The sequence below is a fragment of the Miniopterus schreibersii genome, assembly GCF_964146895.1.
Source record: "Miniopterus schreibersii genome assembly, chromosome: 16".
In the NCBI taxonomy this organism is placed as follows: Eukaryota; Metazoa; Chordata; class Mammalia; order Chiroptera; family Miniopteridae; genus Miniopterus; species Miniopterus schreibersii.
This window is the reverse complement of record NC_138116.1, coordinates 30,392,591-30,418,091: the sequence shown is the minus strand read 5'-3', so window position 1 is coordinate 30,418,091 and position 25,501 is coordinate 30,392,591. Positions and strand designations below refer to the sequence as shown.

General features: G+C 41.4%; 1 protein-coding gene across 1 annotated transcript in view; it reads left to right on the top strand.

Moving 5' to 3' along the window:
• Nucleotides 1-2,023: 2,023 nt before the first annotated feature.
• BLMH (bleomycin hydrolase) overlaps nucleotides 2,024-25,501 on the top strand; it is a 35,745-nt gene continuing 12,267 nt past the window's right edge. Inside the window, exons 1-11 of the mRNA XM_081162245.1 lie at nucleotides 2,024-2,340; nucleotides 2,592-2,789; nucleotides 5,335-5,444; nucleotides 6,038-6,179; nucleotides 6,972-7,060; nucleotides 8,204-8,296; nucleotides 19,263-19,418; nucleotides 20,260-20,418; nucleotides 20,534-20,601; nucleotides 21,868-21,985; nucleotides 24,858-24,927. Coding sequence (XP_081018371.1) covers nucleotides 2,328-2,340; nucleotides 2,592-2,789; nucleotides 5,335-5,444; nucleotides 6,038-6,179; nucleotides 6,972-7,060; nucleotides 8,204-8,296; nucleotides 19,263-19,418; nucleotides 20,260-20,418; nucleotides 20,534-20,601; nucleotides 21,868-21,985; nucleotides 24,858-24,927 — 1,216 coding nt within the window. The 5' untranslated portion in view covers nucleotides 2,024-2,327. The remainder of the gene's footprint in view (nucleotides 2,341-2,591; nucleotides 2,790-5,334; nucleotides 5,445-6,037; nucleotides 6,180-6,971; nucleotides 7,061-8,203; nucleotides 8,297-19,262; nucleotides 19,419-20,259; nucleotides 20,419-20,533; nucleotides 20,602-21,867; nucleotides 21,986-24,857; nucleotides 24,928-25,501) is intronic.

Below are 25,501 nucleotides of genomic sequence, written 5' to 3'. Positions count from 1 at the left end.
AGATTATCGGGGCCTCTTCCCTTTCCACAGTTGAAGGCTTCTGTCATCTCCCAAAGGGACCACTGGAATAGCCTCCTACCTGGTTTCCCTATCTCCAGAATCTCCCCCCCTCCAAATCACCCTCCCACTGCTGTTGGTGTCTCTCATAGAACTGAGCACATTCCCCTGTGTTTAAAAAGTTATTTTGGCTTCTAATTAACCACAGACTAAAGTCCAGGTGCTCGGGCACGGCGTATAAAACCCTTCATCTCCTGACCCAAACCTACCTTTCCAGTCCGACGCCTTGCCCCCCGATCTCAACACCTTCTTTGCTCTTAACCACATCAAACTATGATGCAGTTTCTTGAGCATGATTTCTGCATGTACTTTAATTCCTCTGTGCCTTTGCTGGTGTCTTGCAGCCTTTCTTCTGTTGTGTTTTTTTTTTTTCTTTCCTTGTAAAAGCCCATCCACTCTTTTAAGATTATGCTTACTTGGCATCTCTTTGTTTTTCGGGCACCTCTGGCCCTAATGAACAGCTCTCTCCTTACTGTTTCTACAGCACTGCTGGTGTGCCAGTACAGGTTGTCCAAAGTTATTCTGCATCTTTCTCGTTTCACTGTGAGCTTCTTCGAGGCAAGATTAAGCTTTGCGAGTCTCCATATCATCAGCAGCTTGCCCAGTGTCTGGTAGATGGCAGATATTGAATAACATTTTATGAGTTGAATTGGGCAGGATGCTCCAACACCATTTTGTCAAAGGACCAACGATTTCGTTCGGCATCATTTTCAGCCTGTTCCTTTTCTTCAGACCTCAGAAGAGTCCCGGAATAGGGCAGCTAATGGGCTCCGCTGGCGATATTTGCCATGTCACATCCCCCAACGTTAGCTAGGTCTCTCTCTAGGGACATAAAGACTGATTTCTCAAATGACTGATTGAGTGTGGATTTTTTCCAGCTATTAGAGTTCCTAAGAACCAGTGACGATTTTTCACACTAGGATCTAGATCCTAGGTTCCCCGGAAGACTTTCGCTATTCTGAGGAGCAGGGCCAGGGGCTTCAATGATGAGGAAGATGTGTTTGTGTTTCTTTTATCACCTGTGCGTCCCCTCCCAGCACCTCACTAAGGGTTGAGAGTTCAGAGCTCAAAAAACAATAGAACAGGACTTGGCAATCTCAAAACCTGGGAAACAACTGAGTTATCTTGGGGGGGGGGGGCTCATTTGCAGGTTTTGTGGACCGTCTGGCAAAACAGCATAGATGCTTAAGATGACCCCTGTCATTCCCTTTATTTAACCCCACAGTGCTCGCTGGGCTGGGCAGAAGGCGCTCACCAACTCCATGAAGCCCGGAATGGATAGTTTGTTGTTTTGAAATGAGCAGATACATATTTGCAGAACCGCGGTAGCAGCTTCTGAGGGTGGGGAAGAGCCTGGTACCAGTCGCCCCTCAAATACAAGAACTGGGCTCTGACTAGAAGCCCGAGCAGCAAGTAGCCACGGACAATGCGCTGAGGGGCAGCAGAGGCTGTCTCTGCAGGAGGGGCCTGGGGCCCTGGCCGGGCAGCTCGGCTGGGCAGAGCATCCTCCGCAGACGCCAAGGTTGCGGGTTCGATGTCGGACCAGGGCACGTGCAAGAAGCAACCAACGAATGCACACCTAAGTGGAACAACAAATCCACGTTTCTCTCTCTCTCCTTTCCTCTCTCTCCGTCTCAAAAATCCATAAATAAAATAAATAAAAAAATGCAGTGTTTATGTATCAGATGCTTTGGGTACGTTTTTTGCGGCGAGTCAACCGGCGCTAAGCCCGGTGCTTAGCTTGCGCCCCAGCTCCGCCCACGGCCCCTCCAGAGGCTCCGCGGAGCCCGCTCCCCAGCGCTCGGACCCGCGCCCGGCCGCCGCCGAGCCTCGCGCTCCCCGTCGGCGCCGCCAGTTCCCAGCCGGGCGCCCCGGGCGGCCGGGAGGCGGGACCGCAGCGGGCGGGGGGCGGGGGCGCGGGCGCCGCCCGGGGCCGTGGGCAGCGGCTGGAGGCCGCGGGGCGGGCACGGCCTGGGCGCCGCCGGGCGGGGACGCGGGCGGCCCGGGCACGTCAGCGAGCCGCCCCCGCAGCCTCCCGAGCGGCCGGCCCGCGGCGCTGACTCAGCAACGCGAGGGAGGGAGTTTTGTCCCTCCGCGGACCCCGTTTCTGTCGGCCTCAGCCCTCCGCCGCCGCCGACCCGTTTCCTCTTTCCGGCAGCGCCCGGGGTGCGAGACGCAGGTGGGGACCCGGAGGCGGCGGCCCGCCGTGCAGCCCGGGCGTGGCAGAGGACCCCGAGAGCCACGGCTCCCCGGCCGGCAGCGCGGGCGCCATGAGCAGCGCGGGTGAGGCGCCCTGTCCCCCCGGGCCGCCCGGGCCGGGCCCCCTCGCTGCTCCGCTGGGCCCCGGAGGCCCCGCCGCGGGAAGGGCTGGGACCGGGACCAAAGGCGGGGATGGAGCCTGGGCGGGAGGAAGCCGGCGTCTTGGGGTCACGGCGCTCCCGAAGTTGGGAGCCGGGGTGCGGGAGTCGGGATGCGCCCCCCCCCCCCCCCCCGGCCCGTTTCTGGTGTCACAGCCCCAGTTGGTCTCCCAGCAGGACTGGATTCCGAGAAGGTAGCTGCTCTGATTCAGAAACTGAACTCCGACCCCCAGTTCCTTCTGGCCCAGAATGTGGGGACCACGCACGACCTGCTGGACCTGTGCCTGCGGCGCGCCACGGTGCAGGGCGTGCAGCACGTGTTCCAGCACGCGGTGCCGCAGGAGGGCAAGCCCGTCACCAACCAGAAGGGCTCAGGTGAGCCGGCGCCTCGGCGGCCCCTGGGCGGACGGCCTGGGGAGCCCAGGTCTGGGCTCAAGGCTGTGCTAGTAAATCCCCGGAGGACAGGGCCGGGGAGAGGCGGGCTCCGGTATACGTTACCCTGTGGTTCGTTTTGGTTCTCTGTGGCTACTGTTAGCATATTTTATTTGAGCGCTCCAGTGACAAGTGCACGGTCATGTTTGAATGTCATTCAGGGGACCCTGTGCTGAAGTTAAGTGATTGCACCCCCGTGTCCTGGGCAGAGACACGCCCTTGGTGCAAAACAGACCGCGCGCAAATGTTCATTCCCTAGAGCTCTCCCCCCAAGTTGCCCTGAAGGCCATAGACAGGCGTATAAAACGGAAAAGGCACAATGTAGCCAGTCTGCGTGTCATCGAATGTTATTTTCGAACGTGCTTGGTGGTCGACACTTTAGGAAATGTTGCCTCAGTTGCCACCATTAGACCAGTTTGTAACCCAGAAAAATATTCAGTTGTCAGGTCTTGCTGATCAAGACCTCTCGTTTTACTGTTTGCTCTCTAGCACTACGGTCAGCTACCGTGGAAGGAATCCAAATGAGGAGGACATTCTCACAAGAAATTTGTACTAAATGGATTTTTTTAAAGTCTATCCATTTTAAAACTACTCCCAGTCTGTGTATTTTGACAGGCAGCGGATCAGTGCTTGCTTAGAGGCAGGCAGAACTCACACTGTATGTTTAACGTGGGTATATTTTACTATATGTGAATTATATCTCAGCAAAGTTGATTTTTAAATTTTAAGGGAAGGAAATCATGACCTTGCAATAATTAATATTTTGCTGCAGTAGAAAGTGTATGGTGTGGGGTGGTGGTTTGGACTATCAAGCTATACATTATATAGTTAGAAATGTTACAGCAGCCCTACGTAATTTAGATTGTGGTGACCTCTTAGAGAAAAGCCTGGAAATATTCATTTGGAAAAGATCAAGTCTCATATATTCTGTAGTGTCACTTTTATTTACAAAAGGTACAAATAACACATGAGCAATGTAGTTTATTTTCATGTTCTTTTACCTTAACAGTTCATGTAGGTTCCTGCTAATGGGAAATGATGATATAGTAGATAAGAGAGAGGTGGGATACAGATAAACCCAAGGTAAAGATGAGGTATACTAAGTCATTAATGACTTTCAAAAAGCACTGTAGTTACTTACTTTTAATTGTTTTCCTTTTGTTACAAAATTACTATAGTTCAATGGAGAATATTTGCAAAATAACAACAAGTAAACATTTTTTTCTGTCAAGCCTTTATTCTGTGTGTGTGTGTGTATGTGATTGAAATATGGGTGGATATCTTAAATATTGTTAGATAACCTACCCACCCTTTTCACTTACCAATATATTGCGAACGTATTTTCATATTAGTAAAAGTTATGCCCAAATAAAAGTCATTTTTTCCCCTCTGAGTTTTTCTTCAGAAAGGAGAGTTATTCTGTATTTGAGACCTTACAAAGACTCTCATAATGAGCACTCTCAGTTATTTTAAAGTGCAATTCGACAAAAGACATTACTCTGAAATGACCTCAATTCGTGCTAGTTTTAGATGCTTTTAGAGAGCAGTTGATTAAATCAGTTTTTAAAAAGGCGAAAAAAATTGAACATGATCTATTCCTGGATATCGTAAATAGGCCTTCTAAAATAAAGATCGCTTAAGTCAGAACAGGAAATGGCGACATTGCCAAGTTTGTGATTATCCACTTACAGAACAAATGAAGAAGGTAATTGTATAGTTGAGGCATGGCGTGAAATGTTCAGGGACAGCATCATGAATTGATTCAAAACATTGCTGTGACCCAGGCATACTAGATGGAAGAAAAATGATGTGTTCTTATTGGAAGAGTGGATCTAATCATGGCAAAGGCTCTGATGCCAAGATGCATGTGAAGAATAATTTTAATTCTTATTGAGAGAAGGAGAATTGACTTGTGTTAGGGTTACCTTTTATTGAAGCATACACTGCATATTCCAGATTAAAGGGTAGGGTTTTTTTAAAGTTTTACCATGTATGGCCAGATTGTCGTCAGATATTTAGTACTTGTTTAGATTGTTATCCAGGGTGTATCATGATGCTATTTCCCCAAGTCCTTGCCAGTATTGGGCATTATAAATTTAAAAATGTTTCCCCACTTAATAGGTGTCTTATAACAAAGTTAAAGAAACCCTTGTTCTTCACCACTTGTATCTTTTTGGACATGATCAATTTGTGATCTCCACTCATGTTTCTCTATCAGTATTTCAGAAGTGATTTTCTTAGGTGGTTTGTAATGGATTCTTTATGTGATATATAAAGAGGTTTTTTTTTATATGTTAAGAATATTATACCTTTGCATATATATAGTACAAATAGTAATTACTTGTTTTGTTTTGTTTTGTTTTAATATTTCCACTCTTTCTGATTTAGTCAAATTTTCCAACAGCTTGTCATGGGTTCATTGTTGGCAAATGGAATGTAATCTATGTGAACACTCATCGTAATGTCTTGGTTTGCTTTCTCGTTGCAGGGCGATGCTGGATCTTTTCTTGTCTGAACGTTATGAGACTTCCACTCATGAAAAAATTAAATATTGAAGAATTTGAGTTTAGTCAGTCTTATCTCTTTTTCTGGGACAAGGTATGGAACTGATTTTGAAAGATTCTTTTTGTTTCACTATCAAACTTAGGGGAGAGACTCTCTCTTCATTTCTTGCTTTTCAAGTTGTAGTCCTGCTTTCATTTATAGGTGTGACACCACCCTTCTCTGGGTAGTACTTGACTAAAAACAGTAAATAATTTTATTCACTATTTTAAATCTTTAAAATGTCTACTAAGTGTGTCCATTAGATGTTTAGTGATTGAAGGCTCTAAATATCAGATTTTATTTCAAAATAAAGCAATGCTTTGTTTTGGATACACTGTCTGAATGTGTACACATAGATATAAGAAGAAATATTTTTATAAGCCCAGATACTGATATTTAGTTACCTACTTTAGTTTAAAGATACCTACTGTGTACACCTGAGACTAATACAATGTTATCAATTATGCTTCAATTAAAAAAAAAAAGCCAAAAAGACCCCACCTGAAACTAACGTCAATTATACTGTACTCAAAAAAAAACAAAAACTACTATGTTGGGTCTACAGTACTTCCAAGACTCCTATTCTGTTGATAATGTGAATAAAAGTATTAGCTATCTTTTCCTTTAACTTTATTTAACTTCTCCAGGTTGAACGCTGTTACTTCTTCTTAAATGCTTTTGTGGACACAGCCCAGAAAAAGGAACCTGAGGATGGTAGGCTGGTGCAGTATTTGCTCTCGAATCCTGCAAATGATGGTGGACAGTGGGATATGCTTGTCAATATTGTTGGTAAGCGTCATTCTCTAATGGAAGTGAAACACAGCGTGATTAAGCAAGGCTCTGTAGTTAGGCATAAGCCATTTCTTTGTTGGTTATGTACAGAGTAGAATTGGTCTCCCAGAAAGGTATATAATTAGCTCTAAGAACTTTTATCTCACAATTTCACCTATAAAGTAGCTTTTTTAAAATCCTCACCTGAGGATATGTTTTTATTGATTTTTAGAGAGAAAGGAAGGGAGAGAGAAACATTGATCGGTTGTCTCCTATGCACACCCTGACCAACCCAGGGTCAAACCTGAAACCTGGGAATGTGCTCTGACTGGGAATGGAACCCCCAATCTTTTGGTGTATGGAACAATCCTCCAGCCAACTGAACCACCCAGCCAGGAATGGTAAGGAGATAGGTACTGTGAAAGGTGGTTTGGAGAAGAAAAAGTTATATTAACTAGAACTAACTTTCTGTGAAAAAGCTTATTTCTTGTTCATTGGTGTAATCAAGAAACACATTAAATGTCCTCATTCTAAAAAGGGTTGTCTTTGGAGAAAACCTTTTTATGCTGAGCACTTTACAAAGTTTGACAGATAAAAAGAGCAGAGTAAATTCTAAGATAGATGGATAAATATGCAGATTAAATAACCTGTTTAATTTTATAAAGCATAAGATTCTTAAGTTTTCTGAATTGGACCCAACGAAATATAGCCTAGTTTTTAAAGCAATGGTTATTTTTGCCAGGGTTTCTAATGTTAGAGTGCTGGAGTTTATTTTTACCTTATTGAACACTAAAATTCATTTTCTTTTAGAAAAATATGGTGTTATTCCTAAGAAGTGCTTCCCTGAATCCCATACAACAGAGGCAACCAGAAGGATGAATGATATTCTGAATCACAAGGTACAACATATGGAGTAGGATAGAGTTGAATTTGCTGTACTTACCTTAAAACTCCTGACTTTCCAAGGGGATTTCTGGGCATTTCATTGTTCAGTGTATGTACCAGATAGCTAACCAGTATCTCTCAAAAGCAATGCAGTCACATTTTAACTTTAAAAATAATTGAGATTAGGGTGTGTTTTTTCTTTTTTAAAATCTTCCACTTTTATTTCTATTGATTTTAATATTTTCATCTGGGTACTCAGGAAAGAAAGTCCTGTGTTCAATTAATATGGGCCAGAAGCACACTGGGTACTGTGCCTCTCACTTGGCTCTAGTGGAGGTGGGCTGGGACAGCTTTACGTACTAGTAGAACCAAAAAGAACTATTTGTGAGACTTCCTTAAAGAGTATACTGAGTACAGAGGGTTCCCCAAACCACATCAGTGTAGTTTATTCATGCACTAAAGATTTGATGTAGTCACTGAACTGCTTTTTATTGCTTCATTTATCTTAATAAATCATTCTCTTCTCCACGCAACCCATTTCCCAAGGAGGATTATAAATCCTCCTTGGGTTGCTTCTTTGCCAACCAGACATCTTTGAGAACTGGGAGTTACCAGAATGTGCTGTCGTGATCTATAAGGCTAAATTGCATTTGTCATCCCTGGGAGGAAGATTACATTTTAAAATAAACTATAGATGTGTTTCCCCAATATTAGAAGTAGGTTATTTTCCACCCAGCAAACGCTATGGATTCTTATCTACAGGCTGAAAGATCATTAGTAGTATAGATTGGGTTCCATTTCAGATGAGAGCAAAATCCTCTTTAGCATTGTGGTTAGATTCCAGACTCACCTTATCTTTGGCATCTCTAGAAGCTGAAAACTATATTGGAGGTTGTCATAACTATGGTCATAATGATTTGGCAGAGAAGTAGACAACCAGTAAAATTATAAATAAAAACCTGAGAGTGACTTAATGGCATAATTGTCTTAAGTCTCTTGCTTTTTCTAAGGGAAGTAGACTGGTCGGAGAAAAACTCATTTGCTTTTATGAACTTTGCTCTGGGTCTTGCCTGAGATATACTTCAAAATAGAACTAGCGTTGGTCTGTTAGGCTCATTTACAGTTGACTTTGGGTACTGAATAACTTTCTGTCATAGATGAGAGAATTCTGTATACGACTACGGAACCTCGTACACAGTGGAGCAACCAAAGGAGAAATCTCAGCCACACAGGATGCCATGATGGAGGAGGTAATAATTATTTGGATTTTTTTGTGGCCCTTCTAAAGAACTCTCAGAATATTCCCATATGTTAAACTGATTAGGAACTATAGTCATTGCAATAAATGTTGAATTGAATTGAAATTTACTTATTGTATAGCTGTAAAAACTGAGGTATAAACTTTGCATTTAGTATGGGACTTGTATGTACTTCCATCTTCTTATTATCAGCTTAGTAGTCTATACAATTCTTTTATTCATTTCATAAATATTGGATACCTTCTGTGAATTTGACACTTGGGGACACAAAGATGAGAAAGACAATCTCTACTCTCAAGGAGTTCAGTCTCTTGGGGAAAAGAAACACATGCATAATTATAACTCCTATGCTCGAGGCGTGTGAGAAAGGACTTGGTGGTCATAGAGGAGGGAGTGACTCAGTCAACTGAACCAGCTCTTGAAAGAGCGGTAGGAATTTACCAGATGGATAATAGAGAAGACCATTCTGGACAAAAGGAATACCATGAACAAAGGTGGAATTCTCAGAGAATAGTGTAGCTGAGACATAAATGTCGTGAGTGTGATTGGTAGCAAGTTAAACTAGAAGGGCAGAGCTCTGAGGGATCTTAGGAGATACCAAGGCTTTTGGCTTTATTCTGTAGGATTAAAGATGAGAATAACTTACGTATAACAGCATGTTGATGGTTATATCAGAACACATTTTAGAAAACCTAAAAAGCTTAAGCAAATATAAGGTGGTTATATTTATGATCAAGGCAGTTAAGAATATTACTTCGGCCCTGGCCGGTGTGGCTCAGGTGGTTGCAGCCTTGTCGCATACACCGAAAGGTGGCCGGTTTGATTCCCAGTTGGGGCACGTGCCCAGGTTGCTGGTTCAGTTCCCAGCCTGGGGTGTATGGGAGGCACCCAGTGGATGTTTCTCTGTAGCGCTGATGTTCCTCTCTTTCTCTGTCTCTCTGTCTCTCCCTCCTCTCCCTTCTCTAGCAAATCAATAAGCATGTCCTTGGGTGAGGGTTAAAAAAGAAGAATATCACTTAATGTCATCCGTAACCCAGTTGGATATCTGTAAACCTCTGACATTGCTTTGAGAAAAGAATAAACATCCCCCTTTTTCATCTAGTGGACCCATTACTAGGAATCACTCAACTAACAGTTTTCTTTCACCGCAGTGGACAGCGCTCATGTTTTCCTTTGAATTTTAGAGAGGAAGTCTAGTGCATTTGAAAGCATGGTCTGGAGTCAGACTGAATTATGATATTGTTATTATTTAATAGCCTTGTGACCTGGGTCAGGTTCCTTAGGCTCTCAAGTCTCAGTTTATTCAAATGCATAGCCCGTGCTTAACACAATAACTGTTTCTTAAGTGTTTGTTGAATGGATGAATGCAGAGATTTTGTTTTGCCAAATGCATTTAAATTATCTCATACTTTTTCTTTACTTCATAAATGTTATTATTTAAGAGAGGTATCTGGGTATAGTAGAAAAAAATAGTTAGATGGACATGGACTTCAAGTCCAACTCTATCACTTAATAGCTCTGTGATCTTGGGTAAGATACTTAACCTGTCTGAGATTCACTTTGAGACTTAAAATATATTCCTCATTGGATTTTTGTGGGAATCAAATAAGAAATTAAGTATAAGAATGCAAGCGTAGTGCTTGGCACATTGTAGTTGTTCCGTAAATGTTAGTTCTATCTCGTGCTTAGAGTGATTTCTCTTGTTGAGGCCTTATCTCTTGCATAATTTGCTTTCATTCATGATTATAGGAAAATGGTGGGGTGTAGTAAGAATGAAGTTTCTATAAGCAGTTATAGCAAAGGACCCAGATAATACTTCTTGCAGATCATAAGCATCCTGTTGGCTTTTGATGTTTGCTTTAAGATCTTTTAAAGGATGTATCTAAGATCCACTCCTGACCATGGAGCTGATTGGCTGATAAGAATCAGGGCAGATGTGTTTCACGTGTCTTACCTGCCCTACTCCGACCTTGGAAAAAGAGTAAGACATCATTATACCAAGTCCTGAGGATGGATGCTTTTAGAATGATTTACTTAATGATTCTGCCTAAACTGTTGACTACAGAATTCTGTGTGGTAGATTTTTAAATTTTACAGTCTCCCAAATGACTCTTCTTTATTGAACCTGACTCTTTGGTAATGAGAGGTGTAGCTATGATTTTAAAGCCACAGATTAGTACCTTTGATATGTTTAGCCTTGTAGGTGTATCAAAATGATGACTTATCAACAGTCATGAAGCTTAGAAAGCTTTGAATGAAAGGGGTTTATGCTTAAGGCATTGTTTCTGAGAGAAGAGAAGTACAGGTTGCTTGGTGAGACGACAGACAAGTTGGATCTGTTTTGGGAACATGTTGTCACCTCTGTTGCAATGTTTTATCAATGCATCTACTCTTTCTTAGCCCCAAGATCCCCTTGGGTTATTGATGTATTCTCTACCAAAACACTGTTAAAAACAAAACATAAAACAAAGACTAGCAAGAATATCTGTCAGTGCCATGAAGAGAGACAAGAAGCCATTATTATTTGCTTAGGAAATTCTATAGCAGTTGCTCTCAGCTCTTAAAAACAATAGATAGTCCTAGACTTGCTCCAGACCTACAAAATTGATTTTCCTGAGAGAAACCTAGTTATCTCTATTTTTATTTTTTATTTTAAAGACTTGTTTGATTTAAAAAAAGTTTTAACATCAAAAATATAAAAAGGCATACAATGAAAAGTCTGTTTCCCTCACTCTTCTCCATCCTTCAAGTTCCCACACCCCCCAAGTTAGTTTTATTGGTTTGTTACTATATTAGCAGTTGTTTATCCTTCCAGAGAAGGTCTTGTCAGAGGCCACCATGAAGAGGAGGAACATTGACTTTAAAATGCCTGATCCCAAGGCACAGTCCAATTGCAATTGGGTTTCAAGCATATGGACAATCCTTGAGCTCAGGAAAAAGAACGATCTAGCAACGTAATAGTGATGATAGTGCAGATAGCTGAAGCCTTGGGAATGATTAAAACCCCTGAGGGAGAAGAGAAGGATAGAATGGGTCTGAACAAAGAATTCTGGATAATATGTATTTCCAAAAACATCTATTTCTATAAAAGCAAGTGCGAGAACTAGGCCGTGATGTAGGTGCTGGTCATCAGTGTCAGATACTGCAGACTGGTCCACAGACATGTCTGAAGACTGAGAAAGGCTGCTGGATTTCCTGAATAGGGGTTTGTAGAATAGTGTCAGTAGAATGGAGAAGGGGAGGCGCTAGATGGAGAGGAGGGAGTCATGTCAAGAAAAGGAAGGTAGTTTTGAGAAGGTTGACAGTGGAGAGAAGGAAAAAGTTGATACTGATTAATTTCACAAGTGTTTATTCAGTACCTGCTAAGTGTTAAGCATGTTGCTATTTGCAGGTGACATGTCATATATAGAAAGCCTAACAACTCAATTGGAAAACTGTTAAAACTAGTAAGTGAGTTCGGTAAAGTTGCAGGATATAAAATCAGTAAGCAAAAATCTGTTGCATTTCTATACGCTATTAATAAACTATCAGAGAAATTAAGTAAACAATCCCATTTATAATTATATCAAAAAGAATAAAATACCTAGGAATAAATTCAACCAAGGAAGTGAAAGACATGTATATTGAAAGCTGCAAGACGTTAAAGAAAGAAACTGAAGAAGACACAGATAAATGGAAAGATGTTTCATGCTCATGGACTGAAAGAATTAGTATTATTACAATGTCTATATTGTCCAAAGTATATGCAGATTCAATGCAGTTCCTTTCAAAATTCCAGTTGTATTTTTCACAGAAATAGAACAAACTCCTAAAATTTGTATGGAACCATAAAAGACCCTGAATAGTCAAAAGCAGTCCTGAAAAAGAAGAAAGCTGGAGACATTACCCTCCCTGATTTCAAACTGCATTGCAAAACTGTAGTAATTAAAATAAGGTGGTTTGGCATGAACAGACACGTAGATCAATGAAACAGAATAGAGAGCCCAGAAATAAATCTACATGTATATATGGTTAATTTACAACACAGGAGCCAGGAATATACAATATACAATGGGGAGGGGACAGTCTCTTCAATAAACAGTGTTGGGAACATTGGACAGCCACATGCAAAAGAATAACACTGGACCACTATTTCATACCGTACACAAAAAATGTATTAAAGACAGAAAGTAAGACCTGAAACCATAAAACTCCTAGAAGAAAACATAAAAGACCCTGAATAGTCAAAAGCAGTCCTGAAAAAGAAGAAAGCTGGAGACATTACCCTCCCTGATTTCAAACTGCATTGCAAAACTGTAGTAATTAAAATAAGGTGGTGATTTTTTAATCTGACATCAAAAGCAAAAGCAACAAAAGCAGAATAAACAAATGTGACTACATACAACTAAGAAGCTCTGCACAGCGAAGGAAACCATCAACAGATGAAAAGCCAGCTTACTGAATGGGAGAAAATATTTGCAAATCATATCTGATAAGGGGCTAATACCCAAAATATGTAAAGAATATACAACTTAATAGCAAAACAAAAATAAAACCAATCTGATTTTAAAATGGGCTGAAGATCTGAATAAGCATTTTTCCATATGGCCAACAGGTATATGAAAAGAAGTTCAATATTATTAATCATCAGGGAATTGCAAATCAAAACCACCATGAGGTATCACCTCACACCTGTTACAATAGCCACTCTCAAGAAGACTAGAAATAACAAGTGTCGATGAGGAAGTGGAGAAACGGGAGCCCTTATGCACTGTCGGTGGGAATGTAAATTGGTACAGCCACTGTGGAAAACACTATGGAGGGTCCTCAAAATTTAAAAATACAACTATGTGATCCGGCTATTCTACTTCTGTGTATTTACTTGAAGAAAATGAAAACATAATTCAAAAAGATATCTACATCCCCACGTTCATTGCAGCATGTGTTTACAATAACCAAGATATGGAAACAGTGCAAGTGTCCATTAATGGAAGGATGGATAGAGATGTGTGTGGGGTGTGTGGGTGGTGGAATATTATTCAGCCGTGAAAAAGGAAGGAAGTCTTGCATTTGTACAACATGGGAGCACCTTGAAGGCATTATGCTAAGTGAAATAAGGCAGAGAAAAATACCAAGTGATCTCTCTTATATGTGGAATCTATATTTTTATATATATATTTAAAACCCAAGCTCATAGATGCAGAGAACAGATTGGTGGTTGCCAGAGGGGTGGGGTTGTGAGGTGGGAGAAATGGGTGAATTGTTTTGGTTGGTTTTCTTTTTTTAGTTTAAACAAATTGAGTATAAAGCAAAACAAAAATGAGCAATGGTTGCAGCCAAGTGACAAGAAAAAAAGAAAAGGGCAAAACTAGAAGCATGTTTATAGAAAAGTATGATAAAGTTTGGGAAACAGGTTGGGAGAATAAAGAGGAATTTTAAAAGGCCTTTCTGAGGTCAAGTCTAAGCTGAGACATAAGTAATGAGAAGAACCCAGCTACCAAAGATCTGGACACAGCATAGCAGATAGAGGGGCACGGTAAGTGCACAAGCCCTCGGGGGAAAGCCTGGTACTTTTCAGGAGTAGGAAGGGGCCAGTGTGACTTGAGCCTGGAAAGAAGGTGGGAGTGGCTGAAATAGATCTTGTAGAGGAAGCGAGAGCCGGCTTATATAGAGCTGATTGGCCATGATAAGGAGTTTGCACTTTATTCTAAGTAGGGTAACCATTGTGTGGGGGGTGGGGTGGGGGCGTAAAGCTGAGGAATGATGTGGCTTAATTTTTGTTTTAAAAAAATTTCCTGTGGTGCCTTGATAATGGATTGTAAAACAAGAGGAGAGGAAATGGGGAGACCAGTTAGGAGGCCCTTACGGTTGTGTAGATGAGAGATGAGAGTGGTTTGGACCAGGTCGATGCAGAGGACAGGGAAAAGGAAAGAATTGATGTCGTGGTATCTCGAAGTAGGGGGCGGCTTGTAAATATGAGAGAAGCCCTTTTGGCGGTTGGGGCGGTGTGAGGGAGCCATTGTGTGGAAGGGGATGTGCAGGTGAGAGAAATGATCATTGAAGGAGCAAGGCGTTAGAGGAAGGGGAGAGCAGGTGTGGTCTAAAGTGCTTTCAAACTTTGAGGTGTGTGTGCATCCCTTGGAGATCTTGTTAAAATGCAGATTCAGTAGATCTGGGGTGGGGCTGAGACTGCATTTCTAACTATTTCTTTGATTCCAACACCACTCTAGAAGTAGTCTCAAGATCATCGTTTGACTATTATAACCTATATGGAGCTCCCTTTATGAGCTCATTTCCTTTAACATCACAGAAGGAAGGGCACATACTTTTTAAATGTACCTTTTTATGTGTTTTCTTTGCCTGGAAATATATTTAATGCCTCCAGAAAGTATCTCCTTGCCTGCTTTTGCAGGCACGGGGTTTTTTGTTTGTTTGTTTTAATTTTTATTTTTTAAATAGATCCTTGCCTTTCTTTCATTCCCCACCAGAAAGCAGTAGAGAGCCGTCTTCCCTTCTTTCCCCTTTCTCTGCGTTTCTATAGTCACCAAGGTCCCTACTCTTTCCCTCTTGGAACTAGCTCATTTACCAGCAGTACTGAGCTTTCTTCAAAGCTCAGCTGTATACTGTGACTACTTTTATGGACTTGTGGCCATTCTACTCTGATCAATATGTCATTTTACCTTTGTGCCTAGTTTCTCTGTCAATAAAACTAAAAAGTTGGGGTAGGTAATTTCTTAAGGACCCTATAGCTTTGCATTTTCATAATAGAAATAACTAATGTTTCTCCAGTACTTTAGACCTTCCTGTACACTCTCAGTAGTTTGGTATTGTGTCTGCCTGTAGCTGGTTTTAAACTCTCACCCTTGTAGGTTTTTATGACTGACGGTCAGCTCTTCCATCCTGCCTCCTTCCCCTCACTTGGTGTCTGTCTCTAGTTGCCGTGGCCGTGGGAGCTAACTCAGTCCCACACTGGGAGCCACACGTCCTTTCCCCGGGTTCCAGGTCTCACGCGTTCTGTGTTCTTTTTCTTTCCGTTTCCTATCCTGATTCTCTCATTCACGAATACTCAGCTCTGTATAATAACTTGTGTTTAATGTCCCGTATCTTTTTTTGTCCCATATGCCAAGTGCATCTTCACGAGAAGCAGGTGACACACCCAGGCTGCCCACCAGAGAGCAGACTTGGACATCCAGAGCTCACTGCCAGTTTCGTACCTTTGGGAACAGGGAATGTTATTTCAGAACAGCAGAGTCTCTGTCAAGAAAATGTAGCGTCAGGGACCCTGGAGATTATACTTTGGAGATTTTTTTTTTTTTTAATTAGAGCTTGTTTAATTAACTATCATTAATTGGCTTGGAGCCAAATATTCCTTCTAAAATATCATAAACTGACTTGAGTGTGAATGGCTTTGGGTACAAAACACTGCAGCATGTCTCAAATCACAGTTCTACTGAAGTCCAAGGGAAAGAGATGCCATCCTTATTCTCATTCATTCCTTACATGTACCAGTGTTAAAAATTCACATTTATAAAACATAAGCAATTTAACCTGCAAAAGTCTTCAATTCATTTAGATAGCAGAAAGTGCAGATTTCCTCTACTGCATTTTGGGGGAGGGGGAGGACATGATTGAACACTTTCTACTGCTCCTGTCCTGTGTACAGGAAGGCACTATGTAAGTTATAGTGTAAGACATTCATGTTGATATTTAGAATGTGCTTAAAAGTAAACAGGAATTTACTCAGTTGTCTTAATCTTCGTTGGGCCTGGGCCTGGGCCTAGCCTCTCCTTTTTTTTTGGTCAGGGCCCAGCTGACCTGGAAAAACCACCCTTGGATGACTGAGAATTGATCAAAATCGCACAGATAGTTGTTCTTACATGTGACAACAGTTACTAGTTGAAGATACATATCATTTAAGTCCATAAAACTCTCCTCATCTCATTGTCATTGTCTTGACCATATTTACCAGTGGCAGTGTCCTCGTGATCAAGTTGCCGTTTGTGGCCTTGGTGCTGTGCGGATACAAAATGACTCTGGTTCACGTGGGTCCCGGGGCTCGTTAATCGTGGCTAGAGTAGCTCAATTGCGCTTGCTATTGTGATGCTCTGCCTCTTCTTTTTGTGCTGGAAACCAATCTGAGGATGATATGACATTAAAAGAGATGGGTTAAGGTGGTTCAGGCTCACAAACCACACAGTAAATCCTAGTAAAGGAAGATTCTGTCTCGGAAAACAATATAATAAAGGAAAGGCGAGCATCTCTTCCTCTGTCAGTTACTCTGCGTTTGTTAAAAGACAGTAGAATCAGGCTCTGTCTTCCGTAATAACACGTGAATTAAGAGTCTCTTTATCCTGAATTATAGACCTAATGTCATAGGCAGGCCTATTCCTTGTTTCCTAGCTTTGGTTCAGAGAATAAATTGAAACCGTAGCATCAGTTTTCATTCTGTCCCAAGGCTTTTTGAGGCCTAGAATGCCATGGGGATGATGAAGGGAAATAACTGCACAGTAGTTTCAGTGGTTGATGATGACACGGGATGCAGACTAAGAACTGGGGAATCTTGGGTGCACGTTCCCTGATGGGTAAGGAAGGCAGGCAGGGACTCGGTACTTACCGAATTTCCCTGAAAGTCAATCTAGAGAAGTCCTGGCTGCTCAAAACTACTACTCAGGAATGGCCAGGGAGCACCAAAAACAAGTTCCTTAAGTGGTCTTTCAGGATGAAAGTGGTGAGGGTGGGGGTGTTAAGAAACAGGCAGGCATAGGTGATTCTAGAACAGAGGTGGGAGTGGACATCTCTAAAGGGAGAGGAGGGCAAAGTGAGGGAAGAGGGTTCTCCAGAGTGGGGGTCCAAGGAGAGGTGTGTTTCTTATAGGCTATAGCTTTGTTTTGCTCTCGAAGCATTCCCTTTGGCCTGCTTTTAAGGTTCCTTTGTGATTTGGGTCAGGTGATCCTCTGTAATATCTCTCATCTTGCCCTGGTTAAAATCATAGGGATAGAAGTAGCCCATAGAATTTAGGAGGATATTATTTTAAAAGATAAAATAGCTCCACTGCTCCAAGAATGATTACAACACGCGTAGGATTGGTTGCCCTAATCTTACTTGTATTTGGTACACTACCTGAAATTTAGAAAAACAAGTTAGGCAATCACTCCATCCAATACAGAATTTTCCAGTGTATAGGATTCTAATCTGTGAAGTGAGAAACTAACAGTGTGTTGGGGAGCCATTGTTCTTCCCTTAATTAGAGGAAAAAGAGGGAAATGTCCTTAGTTATAAATGGAATTGATAGGTAATGTTTTGCTGTAGCCAGCGTGTGGCAGGTGCAAGTCCACAGTCTGTCAGAGATGGACTGGAGCAGGCATGTTTGACTTAACTGCGTCGTTCTGCATGTTGGAGTCTAGGGAAGCATTGCCTGTACATGTGAATAAGGCCTCACCATCAGAATGTTTTTAAAGAGAGCAGAATCCCAGTTTGAACTCCAAAATTCAAATTTCACACCAGTCACTGGAGAACTGATTTAAGAAAAGCGATTTTAATGTGGTTCTTCTAGGGTTCGCTGGGATATGTCTAAGACCCAGATCCTGTCCCTAATAGATTAAGTCCAGCGAGAGAGATATTAGAGAAACATAAATGGCACTGTGAAACCAGATGTTAAATTTTTATTCCAGAAGTATTCAGAAAAGGGAGCGGTTAGTATGAGCTGGAAGAATTAGTGGAAACTTTCTGGAGGAGGGGCATCTTGCACTGAGCTTGAAAGCATGGGCCTAGGATTGGGATCTGAGGAACACAGTAAACAAAGTTGTGAAGGTGACAGTGAGCTGAGTGCATTGAGCAGACAGTGAGTGGGGAGAGACTCAGACAGGCCTGACTGGAGTTCAGAGTCCCTGATGGGAAATAAGGTTGGGCGAAGTTACTAAGCCTTTAAAATCTGACCACGTTTATCAGGGAAATGCAGATTAAAACCACACTGAGGTACCATTACATACCACCATAAGTAAAATCAATGTCAGGTATTAGCAAGCACACAGAATAACTGGAACTCTCTTACTTTGCTGGTAAGTCTATAAATTCCTTCCACCCCTTTGAAAGCTATTTGGATAAGTGTGGTAAGCAGCATTATTCATAATAACTCCAGACTGAAAACCATTCACACATCCATCAATAGGAGAGTAGAGAAATTGTAACATATTTACATGATGGAATAATACACAGCAATAAAAAAAAATTACTGATACGGTGTCAAAGTACTAATAGTGAGGTTCATGAGTGAATCTCATGGTATTATGTCAACAAAGGAGGCCAGATACAAAAGAGAGCATGCTGTCTGATTCCATTTATATAAAGTTAAAGAACAGGCAAAACTAATCAATAGTTATATAAGTGAGAATGGTGCTTACATTGGGGGAAGTTTGACTGCAAAGGGGCCAGAGAACCTCTGGAGCCCTGCAGATGTTCTGTGTTATTGATCTGAATGGTGGTTACATGGGTGTATATGTATGTAAAAAATTGAATTGAGCTGTATACTAATGGTTAGTGTACTTTACAACTTACTGAATGTAAGTTATGCCTACGTAAGAAAGTTTATAGAAAGGTAAAAAAAATCAGGTCATGGAGTTTAGATTTGTTGTGGGAGGTTCTAAGGAAGCATTAATGACTGTTCAACAGAAAAGCGACTTGAAGAAAGTTGTGCTTCTAAAATTACTCATCCTGTAGTGATGTGGGGCAGATACTAAGCACTAAATATTTAATATTTCAGAATTGTATTGTTCAGAGTGTTTATTTAAGAATTCAGAAGTTGACTGATATCAAATCCTGGACATCAACCTTCCAATTTTTGGAACAGTATTAGATTTCTGGTGAAATTTCTGGCTTGATTCTAGCCACTGATTTCTTACGTTTCCCAAGTTTGAGGGAAATGAAGAGGTAAATGACACCTTCCCCGAGCCCTCGCTCACCTGCCCTCCTGTTTCCCCAGGTCTTCCGAGTGGTGTGCATCTGTTTGGGTAACCCACCAGCGACCTTCACCTGGGAGTACCGGGACAAAGATAAGAATTATCAGAAGATCGGCCCCATCACGCCCGTGGAGTTTTACCGGGAGCACGTAAAGCCACTCTTCAACATGGAGGATAAGGTGGGGGCCCGGCTCGGGCAGCCACGGCCGTCACTCTCAAAGGCCTGTTGGCTGCCGGGAAGGGGCTAAGATTCCTGGGCTAGCAGGCTTGTCATCAAACTAGAAACTAAACAGACTCCCGCCTTCCTCTGAGGTATTCCCAGTGCTCCTCGTCAGAGACTTTCTAACTCTAGGCTGCAGGCAGTTTAATTCCCACATGCTCCCCTGATTTTGGGCCCAGAATGATTCCCAGGTGCAAAGACAATAAAAGTGTACTGAGTGTGTCTTACTGTGGTTTCAGGGTACCTCTGCAGTGTGCCCGCCTGTTCCCCCTGGGGACTTCCTCATGGAAGGGAGCAGTGTCCCATCCTAGATTCTCCCGCTCTCTTCAGGTCCTCTCCACTGCCTAGCAAGGTGACCAGAGGCCCCCTTCTTCTATTGTCATCTTGACCTTAGAAGCAAATGTTTTACGATTGGAATCCCAACTCAGTGGAGATATTGCCGAGTGTTGAGCCCTCTTGTAGCTCGAGAGCATGGACCACGTAGCGGTGGGATCTCGTCTTGCCTTATTCAGTGCATACAATTCTTCAGTTACTTTTGGGGTAATTCTTGCCAGTAGGAAAGATGCAGCTCCCAGATGTGTCCCTTGCACTAATTAGAATATGCAAGGACCTCTGTCAGTGACTTTGCCACATTTGCCACCTTTTGTTTCTTTGTTATTTAGCCATGTGTTTGTAATACTCATTCTTGTAGGCAGAGGTGATGCGCTTTGGTGCAGACATATGAACTTAGAGGAGAGAGAGGTGTCTTGCTTGACATACCTGGTTTCAGATTCTTATCAGCATGATCTTGATCTCAATAGATTTGTTTAGTGAATGACCCTCGGCCCCAGCACAAGTACAACAAACTTTACACGGTGGACTACTTAAGCAATATGGTCGGAGGGAGAAAAACTCTATATAACAACCAGCCCATTGACGTATTGAAAAAGATGGTTGCTGCCTCCATCAAAGACGGAGAGGTTGGTACTGTTTCTGTGTCTTCTGCTTTGGGGTGAAAACCTCTTCTTCCACTTCCTTGGTGTAGTAGGAAGATGGGACTTATGTTGACCTTCTTCTTCTTTCCTCTATTTCTAGGCTGTGTGGTTTGGCTGTGATGTTGGAAAACACTTCAATAGCAAGCTGGGCCTCAGTGACATGAATGTGTGAGTGCAAGAAATTTAAAATAGTCATTTGTGGGTTGTTGCTGTTGGGAGTGCACTCTTGGTACGAAATGACTCTGCTGAGGTTCACCGAGAGAGTAAGATTTTCCATCTTGTAGAGCTTGAGGACTCTTTTTTTTTTTTTTTTTAATATATTTTTATTGATTTTAGAGAGAGGAAAGGAGAGGGAGCAAGATAGAAACATCAATGATGAGAGTCATTGATCGGCTGCCTCCTGCACGCCCCCTGCTGGGGATCGAGCCCGCAACCCGGGCATGTGCCCTGACCAGGAATCGAACCTCAGTCTCCTGGATCCTAGGTCAGCGCTCAACCGCTGAGCCATGCCCAGCTGGGCGAGCTTGAGGACTCTTAACAAAAACTCCACATACTTATATGCTCTGACCTAGGGCATCAAGATCATACTTTGTGTCTGCATTGAAATTGTGGGATGTTCCTAAAAAGCCATCCTATATGAGAAAGGCACTTAAAGAAAATCATTGATTACTGTGTGAATTTGCTCAGAGATTTGGGGATATAGTGAAAGGTTTTCCAGACCTCTTGTTTGCTGTTCAGTCCTTCTGAACTACTATCTTAATTGGGTGAATTATATATTTTTGTCTTTATGACAACTAGGAGTAATTTATATACACACTTTAAAGCATTCTTCCTAGTTGTTGATCACAATAAAGAAGGTTCATTTGTGAATAAAATTGTACGAGAGTTCTTGGCTATTAAGATGTCCCACTTTAGGGTTACTTATAGGTAATTGTTACTTGTAAGAAGTTAAGTAAATAACTTGACAGTTAATGGGAGAAAAGAAATCTGCTAAAAGAGAGAATTTGTGATTTTCTTTTAACTTTGAAAATAATCTCCAATATTTTTTATTTATTTAAATTTCATAGTCAGCAGTAGTCTAAATGAATTCAGAAAGCAGGTGCTCCTACTAGTTTAAAGGAGACCATTTTTGAAAGAAGTTACTTCAAAAGTTTTTTTTGAAGTTTTATTGCCAAAATGACAATCCAGGCTCATCCTGTCAGCTTTATAATATAGGAAGTTTATGTTTAATCACTTTATATTTTCTTGAATACTCCTGTGACACATAGAGAATAGAATGCCATTGAGAGACTGAATTCTGAAGAGCTACAGCCATGTTTATCTGGAGCTACTGGATTCCTTCAGTTTTTTCTGTTTCTTTTACAACCAGAGCTATCTATCTGTCCCCCTTGATTGTACTCTCTTTATTCTGTACTGTCTTTTTTATTTTTACAGCTATGACCATGAGTTAGTGTTTGGTATCTCCCTGAAGAACATGAACAAAGCTGAGAGGTTGACGTTTGGTGAGTCACTTATGACCCACGCCATGACCTTCACTGCCGTCTCAGAGAAGGTATGACCCTTAGCATGCCTGCCACAGTGTTTGCACAGATGGACCTACATTCTCTTGCAGACTGTTTATCCATCAGAGCTTCACTCATAGTGTATATGAGTTTTGTTAAAAGTTAGCTTCCAAGCAAGACATTGTACCTCCGTCACTTGAGGTTTGGCTGCAACTCAGAGGTAGTAAAAATAGGAACTTTCCATGGGGAGCAGAATTTGGGTCAGCAGGGAGTAAGGAAGTAAATGCTTTTCTATAACTTTGGGAGCTCTAGGTGTGAAGAGAGGTCAGCAAGGGAACCTGGGAGAAGATAACTTCTGTTGAATAAGCGGTTTAAATGTGCCCTAAAAGTGTTCATATCTTGATAACTTGTGTTCAGACTTACCTTCCTTTCATTTGTCATTTAGATTCTTCTGCAGTAAAATGTCACTAACAGTAATTTGTGGACTCCATGCCCATCCATTACTGGATTTATGCAGAGCTTCAGGAAATTGGATGTAAAGTATTTTGAATTTCCTATGAAATACCTGAATAGTAATACCACTATTTCTAGGACACACTGTTGGAAACAACAGCTGAAACTTTATTTTTCACAAGCCTCCCCATTTCTAGGCTGTAGAAAGGATATTTTACACCTGTGCTCAGGAATCATAAGGAGGAAAAGACTTCAAACTACTTAAATTCTTTACCACTACAAGCAAACATGTTCTTTTTCTAACAGGTTATCTAATTCCTGGAAAGAAAGTCACAAAATAAATAACTTGACATTAGAAGGAACTTGTCATGAAATACCACAAGTAATAAAATAAAATACTAAAGTAAATAAAATAGAATAAAATACTACTAAGATACTAAGTTGTTCATATTTACATGTTTGGACCTGCTAAATTCAGTGTATTTATAACTAAAGTTCTTGAAATTAAAGTTAAACTTCTAAACTTTTTAGAAAACTATTAAGAAACAAACTAAAAATTTTATAATTTCTAAGAGAGGTTTGGCTTTTTGTTATTTTCCATCTCTGATATAGAGTATTTATATTTTTCAGAATTAATAATCATACATACTTATTCAGAAATAAAAATCATACATACCATGTCATTTTCTCTGGAACTTTCATTCTTTGATTGGCATGGTTTATTAACATGCCATTTTTTTCCTCAGGGAAATGGAGCTACCTTACATGCTAATAGTATAAAGTAGAATTTATATTATCACAACTGGAATTTTATAATGAGATTGTTCTCTTCCCTCCAGCTTGAGGAGGAGGTTTTTGTGTGTGTGTGGGGGGGTTAATCCTTACCCAAGGATATTGTTTTTATTGATTTTTAGAGAGATAGAGACATCGATGTGAGAAACATCCATCAGTTGCCTCCCATGCTTGCCCTGACCAGGAATTGAACCCCCAACCTTTTGGTGTGTGGGACAGTGCTCCACCCACCCGGCCGGGGCTCCAGTTTGAGTTTTTGACCACTAAAACTAGTTTGCACTACATTTTAATGGTAATGCAAAGATAACTGCTAGTGGCTGTATTCAGGGATATTCTTATTGCTGATTTCTTAGAATCCCTATGAGGGAAATCCAGGTATTATTCTATATTTGTCGATGACAGAGAACATCTTGATATAGGTCATGCAGGAATTCATTGGCAAAGGAAAGAAGAGGAAGCATTTTCAGAGTTATTGTAATAAATGACCTTAGGTAATATAGATTCTGACAGTGATATTTAAAGGTAAGGTAAAGAAAGATGGACTACAGTGGAGGGAGCAGAAAACCAAAACAGACATTCAATAGGCTAGTCTTAGAATGTATACTTTAATGATGGAGTTTTGAAGGAACCTGGGGCTAAAATCAAGGGGTAGTACAGATAAGAGTGTTTGAAATTTGTGGATTTGGTTGTTGGGTATTTCTAAGACTGAAAATTTCTGAGGGCCAAGAAAACTGCCAAGAACAGAGTCAAATCCCATGTAGATGAGACTCAGGCAGTTATGTGCAGGTGGGAATCGAGCAATGAAATCATTAGGAGATAATACCAGAACTAGCCCTCTTCTCATGCTATAAAGATTTAAGTTGTTTTGACATCAGTAAATGCCCCGACTGAGCCTGAAACAGTCTTTTCTCGAATGGAGCCTGCCTTTTGTCCCTCTCTGTGTCACTGTAGTAAAGACTGTAAGTGAAGGTTTCTATGATATGCATCATTGTTCCTTTAAGAAGATGAAAATTGAGCTTATTTCATTAATGAAGATAGACGAGGGAGAACAGTAGCACTGCCTGGGTTTTGTTTTATGAAAATAGCCTTGTTACTTTTGCTTTGCCGTTCAGTCTCTATTGTATTAAATTCAGTATTAGTGTGGCTGAATCAGTAAAGGCGCACGTTTGGAGAGTATCGGTACTTGGTTCCCCTAAGCAGGAAATCAGGCAGTGTGGTGAGAATGTGTTTGTTTTCTTTCTTGAGCTGACCGGATCTTAGAATAATTTCTAAAATAAATACATTGGGATACTTTTGCAAAGAATTCCAATCAGTTAAGAGCAAGAGTCCTGGCTTCAGATGGTGTTCACTGCTTTTAGTAATTTAATATATGTATATATATTTTTTAGCCAACTAGCATTTTAATATGCTTATTTTCTGTATAGAATAGCGTATAAAGGAGAAAGTATGATTGCTTTCTTAGGTTCATTGCATTTTTACCCCAAGGGCTTCACACACTTCTGTTGGAGCATCCCTTTAGTTACAGTGGAAAGGACACGCCCTGATCATGTGTGTGTATCCTGGCTGTACAGAGGAGGCTGTTTCTTCTGAGTGGCTGAAGAGAAGCGAACATTAGCATGACACGTCAGCGGGAGGGATCTGGTTTCATACTATCCACTCTTATCTACTTTTTTGCAGGATGACCAGGAGGGTGCGTTCATGAAATGGAGAGTGGAGAATTCATGGGGTGAAGACCATGGTCACAAAGGTGAGCTTAACCTGTAATACCAACTTGGGGTGCCTGGGGTCTGCTCTGCGCTCTGCCTCAAAAGATACAGGTAGAAAGCCGCCCTGGTATGGAGCATTTTTCAGTCGTTGGTCCCATTGGATAGACTATTGTAGAGAAAAGCTGAGGACCCAGTTTGCGCCCCAGGATCCCTAAGACCAAAATAGTGCACCTGAATCCCCCAGGTTGACTCTGAGACCAGTATGTGCTGGCGTTCATTCCAAACCAGGCTGGCCCTGCTCGACCTGTTGGTACCAGAACACCTTGGCCAATGAGAAGGTTGAGTGCCCTTTGCCAGGATGCTTGCTGTATAGCATTTGGTGCATTTTCACCTGCTGTACTAACTCTAGAAAGTCAGAGCCTCTGATTGGGAGACTGGGACTGTCAAGAAACTTTAGGCATTTATTGGAAACTAGGAGTTGTGAAGTCTATAGAGGAAAAGAATGCTTTGGTTACTGTTTAGAACTATTTTATTCTGACAAATCAAAACCCAGGCAAAAGTCATAAATAAATTATAATAATTAGACTAAAAAACACAGGAAATATATGAGTTGTA